The sequence below is a fragment of the Furipterus horrens genome, unplaced genomic scaffold (assembly GCF_987537825.1).
Source record: "Furipterus horrens unplaced genomic scaffold, mFurHor1.1.pri manual_scaffold_4, whole genome shotgun sequence".
NCBI lineage: Eukaryota > Metazoa > Chordata > Mammalia > Chiroptera > Furipteridae > Furipterus > Furipterus horrens.
In genome coordinates, this window is record NW_028327174.1 from 170,109,871 (window position 1) to 170,117,896 (window position 8,026).

At 39.6% G+C, this 8,026-nt stretch overlaps 1 protein-coding gene across 1 annotated transcript; it reads right to left on the minus strand.

Annotated features, from left to right (window-relative positions):
• Window positions 1-256: 256 nt before the first annotated feature.
• Window positions 257-7,153, minus strand: CUNH9orf153 (chromosome unknown C9orf153 homolog). Its single transcript, XM_090275236.1, has 3 exons — window positions 7,088-7,153; window positions 5,594-6,083; window positions 257-483 (listed from the first exon to the last, which is right to left on the minus strand). The coding sequence occupies exons 1-3, from the start codon at window positions 7,151-7,153 to the stop codon at window positions 257-259; spliced, it is 783 nt and encodes a 260-aa protein (XP_090131362.1).
• Between the last annotated feature and the right edge of the window lie 873 nt (window positions 7,154-8,026).

An 8,026-nucleotide genomic window follows, 5' to 3' on the forward strand; every position in this document is an offset into this window, starting at 1 on the left:
TTTATAACTTTTTCATATGCTTAAAAGTTTTAGAGAGTTATTATTGCTTGTATTTTTTCTTCATACACACCCTAGCATGTCAATGTGAATTTTTAACTCCATATTAGTAGTTTAATTTTAGATCTGACATGCATATCAGAGAGACTCAGTTCCTATGTTCCATGGAGCCGCTGCTTCTTTACTTTTTGTGTATAAATTCAATGTTCTCCAAAGCAAAGTCTACATCCTAAATATTTTAATAAACTACATATCCCATTCAAGAAGAAGAAGTTACCTTTTGGGGATAATCAACTTGAGGATAAATGACTAAAGACCTGTAAACGAGTGGGGGGAAAATAACGTCAGGCATCTCCCGGCTCTCTACAAATCTCTTCTCACTGTTGTATTCTATGTTTGTAAATGAATCTGAAGTTTTGTGTTTCCACGTTGTGATCCCCTTATAATATTTCCACTCCATATCCCTTAGATCCATGAATTGTTTTTCTGAAAAGAATCAGATTTTCAAAGAATCACATGGTGGTGTCATTTAACTTTCAGTGATTCAGAGGTACTTCATGACAGAGTAAACCTTTGATGAATTTGAGTCTCCTCCTTTCTGGTAGGAAGTCTTTTCTGGATCTTTATAAATCAAGGGGGTAGCTATGGTGCTCACCTCATTTAAAACTTTCCTCCAAATAGAATGCTGGGTGGGTCTGGCTAACTGGGCTGGAGAAACCTCTGCAGGTAGAGAGAGTGTCTCATTTGGTGCTTGGAAACTAAGAATGTGCAATGGAGAGACCTGCAGAGCACTGGGTCAGTAGGGAAGAGAAAAGGATCCTAATGAGTGGTTAAAACAGGGAGGAAGATTTATCAGAAGTACATATATTGCTAGTGTCATTTTTCCAAGGTGCTAATGTAAACCCTGAATATAAAAGGATGGTGTCTTTCAGTCAAGATGGAGGCAAGGTAAATACACTTTGTCTCCTCGCATGAATACAGAAAAAAACTACAACTAGACTACAAAACAAATACCACCCAGAACCGTCATGATATAAAGCTGTATGGAAGTCTGACAACCAAGGATTTAAAGCAGTCACATTCATCCAGATGGGTAGGAGGGGTGGAGCTGTTGAATGGCGTGGAGAGGAGGTAAAATGGGTGCCACCCCCCCTTCACAGGTGGTGGATAAAAACCAGAAGGGACACCTCAGGAGTGAGGTATTCCAGCCCCAAACCAGACCACCTAGCAACCCAAGGTTCCAGCGCCAGAAAGATAAATCCCTATAACTTCTAGCTGTAAAAACCAGTGAGCGTTTTGGTAGCAGAAGAAACTGCCAGATTCTCAGGAAACTCATTTTTAAGGGCCTGCATGGATTTAGGACTTATGCAGACCTGCCCCCTCTGGGATTCAGCACCAGGGCAACAGCTGGAAGGTCACAAGTGGTATATTAGGGAGAAAGTGAAGTGACTGGAAATAGGGTGATTTCCAGAGACAGCTTCCTCCCAGAGAAAACCTTCAGAAGCCAGGCAGTGGCACTGTTCCCTCTCTGAACCCTCCCCCACACAGAGCCACAAAATGATGAAACAGGTTATCCTGCCCTGGCAATCACCTAAGGCTCCGCCCCACACAATTTACAGGTATGCTCTTCTACAATAGACCATGCTACTAAGACAGGGAATCAAAGCAGCTCTACCTAATATACAGAAACAAACACAGAGTGGCTGCCGAATCGAGGAGACAAAGAAATATGGCCCAAATGAAAGAACAGAACAAAACTCCAGAAAAAGAATTAAATAAAACTGAAGTAACCAACCTATCAGTTACAGAGTTCAAAACACTGGTTAGCATGATGCTCAAGAAGCTCATTGGGTACTTCAACAGCATAAAAAATACCCAGGCAGAAATGAAGTTTACATTAAGTAAAAAAGTGAAATAAAGAAAAAAACCTACAGGGAACCAACAGTGGAGGGGATGGAGCTGATAATCAAGTCAATGATTTGGAACATAAGGAAGAAGAAAGCATTCAGTCAGAACAGAAAGAAGGAAAAATAATTTAAAAACAAAAAACAAAAACAGGACAGACTAAGGAATCTTTGGAACATCTCCAAATACACCAGCATCCAAACCATAGGGATGCAAGAAGGAGAAGAGGAAAAGTAAGAAATTGAAAACTTGTTTGAAAAAATAATGAAAGAAAACTTCCCTAATTTGGTGAAGGAAGTAGACATGTAAGTCCAGGAAACACAGAGAGTCCCAAACACATTGGACCCAAAGAGGAACACAGCAGCACAGATCATAATTAAAATTCCAAAGGTTAAAGATTAAAGAGACTATCTTAAAACCAGCAAGAGAAAAGAAGAGAGTTACCTACAAAGGAGTTCCAATAAGACTGTCAGCTGAAACAACCCAATTAAAAAATGGGCAAAGGACCTGAACAAACACTTCTCCAAAGAGGACATACAGAAGGTCCATAGACACATGAAAAAATGCTCAACATCATTAGCCATCAGGGAGATGCAAATAAAAACCACAATGACATAGCATTTTACACCAGTCAGAATGGCCATCATCAACAAATCAACAAACAACAAGTGCTGGCGAGGATGTGGAGAAAAGTCAACCCTAGTGCACTGCTGGTGGGAATGCAGACTGGTGCAACCACTATGGAAAACAGTATGGAATTACCTCAAAAGATTAAAAATGGAACTGCCTTTTGAACCAGCAACTCTACTACTAGGATTATACCCGAAGAATCTTAAAACCCCAATTCAAAAGAACTTATGCACCCCTATGTTCATTGCAGCACTGTTTACAATAGCTAAGTGCTGGAAACAACCTAAGTGCCCATCTGTAGATGAGTGGATCAAAAAACAGTGGTACATTTACACAATGGAATACTATGTAGCAGAAAGAAAGAAGGAACTCCTGCCATTTGCAACAACATGGACGGAACTAGAAAGAATTTTGCTTAGTGAAATAAGCCAGGCAAAGAAAGAAAAATACCATATGATACACCTAATACCCCTGGCTGGTTTGGCTCAGTGGATTGAGCGTCGGCCTGTGAGCTAAGTGTTGCTGGTTCGATCTTCCAGTCAGGGCACATCAGAGAAGGAAAACTCTGACTCCAAAAAACCTCCGCTGCCTTGCGGCATACCTCTTCAGGGGAAAGGCTAAGGGAGTAAACCCCGACAGAAAATCTGGAGCCGGAGTCCCTAAGGCGGTTTGACGCTGTAGTCAACACCGGCAACTCCTGCGGCGCACCTGAAGCCAAGCTGTATTGACTCCGTCTTTCCCTTGGACCCTTCAGCTGCGAAGAGAGGGGGGGTCTGCTGCATGGGCAACAGCAGACCCTCCATATCACCCTGCCCAGGCTCTGTAGTTTCAGCTTCACTGGAGAGGACACTCCAGCGTCATCGCAAGATGTCGATTCAACACGGGAGGAGACAGATACCGTGTCACTCCCGAGTCGGACTGCACAACCATTCTCGGCGGTGCAGATAGACTCTTAAGAAGCTACACCATCGTCTCTCGAGACGGACGGCTGCCGATACGATACGATACACCTAATACAGGAAACTAACGAACAACACAAACAGAAGAACTAAATAGAACAAAGAGCAGAATAGCAGTCAATAGGGGGGAGCGGGGAGGGAGAGAAGGGGGATAAGTAAGAGAAGGGTTTAGCCAAAGAACATATATAAATGACTCATGGACATGGACAATGGGGAGGGATATGATTGCGGGAGAGGGGGTGGGTTGGGTGGGGGAGAGAAATTGGGAGAAAAGGGGACAACTGTAATTGAAAAACCAAAAATAAAAAAATATATAAAAAAATAAAAATAAAATAAAAAAAGACTGTCAGCTGATTTCTCAAAAGAAACTTTGCAGGCAAGAAGGGGCTGGCAAAAGTATTCAAAGTGATGAAAAGCAAGGACCTACAACCAAGATTACTCTATCCAGCAAAGCTATCATTTGGAATGGAAGGACAGATAAAGTGCTTCCCAGACAAGGTAACGCTAATGGAGTTCATCAGCACCAATTCATTATTATATGAAATGTTAAAGGGACTTATTTAAGAAAAAGATCAAAACTATGAACATTAAAATGGCAACAAATTCACACTATCAACAACTGAATCTAAAAAAAAACAACACAAAATAACCCTAAGCAAACAAGAAGAACAGGAACAGAATCATAGATAATGGAGATCACTTGAATGGTTATCAGTTGGGAGGAGGAAAGGGAAGAATAGGAGAAAAGGTGTAGGGATTAAGAAGCATAAATTTGTAGGAACAAAACAGACAGGGAGATATTAAGAATAGTATAGGAGATGGAAAAGCCAAAGAACTTACATGCATGACCCATGGACATGAACTAAGAGGGGGACTGTCAGAGGGAATGGAGGGTTCTGGGTGGAGGGGTACAAAGGGGGAAAACTGGAACAACTGTAATTGCATAATTAATAAAATATATTTTAAAAAAATGCCAATGAACCACAGCCAAGATATAGGTGCATATTCCCCCATTCAGCATAGCATTAGGCTGTGTCTAGACATCAATGTAGGGAGTTAGAGCAAATACATGGTGGGCAAAAGTAGACTTATAGTTGTGAGTATGCAAAACACAGTTTATTCTTATATTATTTATTAATTATTGTATTATTTCCCATATGAACAACTGTAAACCTACTTTTGCCCACCATGTATGGTCAGAGTGATCAATCTATTCCTTTAAATTTGTTCCTGTCTCTCCCACTACTTTTAATATAAAAGTTGTGGTGTCGAAATATTTAGTGTGCAAATGGTTTTATCTTGGGTCAAGAACCCACTTCTGAAACATTCAAATTTTTATATTATTGATTTAATCTATTTTTAATTGAGTTTAGAGAGAGAGAGAGGAAGGGAGAGAGGGCAATATCAATTTGTTCTACTCATTCATACATTTATTGGTTGAGTCTTGTATGTGCCCTGACTGAGGACTGAACCCACATCCTTGGCATATTGAGACGGCTCTCTAACCAACTGAGCTACTCAGCCAGGGCTGGTTTAATCTAATTTTTATACCTATACAGAATAACAAAATATTACTTCCCTCAAATTACATGAGAAAAATGGGAACCCTAGGGATACTTCTTTCTCATTAAAACTTATAATCATATGTTTTATGTATTTTTAATTTTCTCTGTATGATCTTTGGCCTTTTATGGGTACTTCCCTATCAAAAATGAGAAATGGAAATTTTCTTCCTCTTTGTAGACATATAACCATAGGAAAGAGTAATGGTTCTTAAGAAAAATCTATAATAAATTATTATTCAGTAAATACTTCACTAATTTCATGGGTGCTTTACAGTCCAACTTTAACTGGCTCATTTTATAAAAGCAAATTTAAGTGTTGTGTCTAAATAATACGTTTTCTGGGAAATAAATCTGAGACTTGACCCTGGAAGGTTTGAGGCTCTGTATTTCCTGTGGCCTTTATATGTAGCAGGAGCAGCAGCACTGCAGAATTCCCATGGATCAATATTTGACTCTTTCAGCTCTAGAAACCTAGATAAAATTTCCAGGAAGGTTTCCACCCTTTTTCTCCCACATGGCCTTATCTGTTCGGATTACCTGGTTCAAATAATAAGTATTCAGAAATTCTATCTTCAAAGATAAACTTTTCTGGGTTGACATAGGAAATGCCCAGCCTGGATAATTTTTTGGTACTCTGACTCTTCTGTGTGGTGGCGGAAGAGGTGGCCTTACGGGCGATAATCTCATAAGGGAAGGTGTGTGAGGGAGGAGGGATGCTATGCTGAGCCAGTCTCTGCTGGGATTTTGAGAGTCTGTCTGCTGGAGAGAAGGAGCCGGTCAGTAAGCTGTGGTGCAGGAGCTCAGTCATCGACAATGCTGGCCTCTCCTCGTCTTTTCTAACCACTTTGCATGTGAAAGCTAGTTGGGGATCTTCTCTCAGATCAGTTCTGCTGGTGGATGACATGGCATTCAGGTTTTCACTAAGTATTTTCCCTGCTTCACTTGGTGAAATACCATGAGTTTTTAGGCGATTGGATTTCTTGCTCTCCTTATTAAAATTCTCAACAAGTGCATATAATTCTGGCAGCTGTGGCAAAAAAGAGTGGAAGTCATGATACTGATGAACAGTAATCATCTGGCAGATCCACTAACCCTAAAACAAATAGCATAACAAATAACCATGCATATAGAAGCCCCTATCCGTGGACGATATTGTTGCCTAATTAAACAAAGTCAATTGTGGCAATGGGTCAAGTCTCACATTCATTCCCCAAAAGAGGTATTATTTATACATATCAATTAAAGCCTATCTTATAAAACCAGCTCATTAGACTTGGATTCTAAAGTCTTTAAGTTCTTTCTAACTCAAAAATTCTGTGAGTTACCATGGAGAGAGAGAGAGCTTTGGGGGTTTGAAACATTTGTCTTGGGTAAGGCTACCTTTCTTTTAAGGAAGAAAGGGAACCAGATAATCTAGATATCAAAGCTTCATCCCAGTGTCCAAAGGGTTTAGAATGTTTAGGAACACAGTGCAAAGGAAGCTGTAATTGTCCTTCTTAACTGGAATATTCTAGCAAAGCAAATGGTTACCCTGGAGGAGTGTTTGGGAATAGTTGTTAACAGAAAAGACAATAACTGTTCCTTCAGAGTCCCCTCCTCTATCTAAAATCCTATATTAAAGGAATAAAACTTTATTTTGTAGAGCATTCTGCCTACTAATCATATTATTCCTAAGAGGCTTCTTAGGTCATCCAATTGGAAGGACAAAGGGAGAGCGCAAACTTGGGTCAATTAGCCCAGTGCAGTTTCCCTTCAATTCTGTCAGTTATAGGAAGTGGGCTGAACTGGTAAATGGCTCTTTCAAACATGTTACTATGATCACGAGAACATGTCAGCACTCACCCCCACCTGTGCACTGAAGAGCTGTGTTTTGCTGTGCCCCAAGAGGTAAGTCATGGAAGTGGAATGTTTGTGTTCCCTATGACTCCCCCAGGCATGCTACTGAGGACTCAATAGTTTGCATTTTTATTTTTTACAATTCTTGAATGTACAGTTACCAGTGTACAATACTAGAGAACTGTAAGTACATACCGAACACCTGGGAAACTCGATCTCCAGATCATCTTGACTTGGATCAGTACCTCTGCTGAGGAACATTGTGCTGCAATTTTATTCTCTAGTTCCTAAAAAATCAATAAAAGGGAAGAGGAATGAAAGATCAAAAGTCAGATAAAGTACAAAGTGGGGGTAACACTTTTTAAATCTTCTGAACTTTGTACATGGGACAATTTTTATACCATTAAGCTTTTTTCTTTTGTTTCCCCCTTACTCTAGGTCTGCCAAATTAATCACATTTCAATAAAAAATTTTCTCTGAAACACCTCAATTTCTTATATGACATGTATGTTCAGGCATTTAATGCTAGTTCAAAGAATACTATATGAATTTTTTTTTTTGCCTTACATATTTTGACTTTCAGGTCATCTAAAGAAAAACTTACTTACCTCCTTACTCAAGAAAAGTATTTTTTTAACTGGAAGAAAAAGGCTAATAACAACAATAACAATTAACATTTTAAAATTATTCACTTTGGGCCACATATGATTGTAAGTATTTTACACATGGACTTTTTAAAATCCCTTTTGGAGAGATTAAAAACCAGCCATAGAATTTGTACTCATCAGTAAGAGGCAGCTAAGTCCACTCTCACATTTGCCTCTGGGCCAACATTAGGCTTGACTTTGCCCAATAACATGAGATGGAAGTGATGTTTTGTGAGTGTCATAAACTGCTAGCGGGGATAAAATATGGTGCAGTCACTTCGAAAAACAGGGTGGTAGTTCCTCAGAATATTAAACACAGAGCTACCTTATAACCTGGAAGATTCACTCCTAGGTATATAGCTAAGAAAAATCACATGTCCATACAAAAGCTTGTACATGAATGTTCATAACAGCACTGTTCATAATAGTCAAAAAGTGAAAACAGGCCAAATGCCCATAACCTGATGAATGGATAAACAAACCGTGG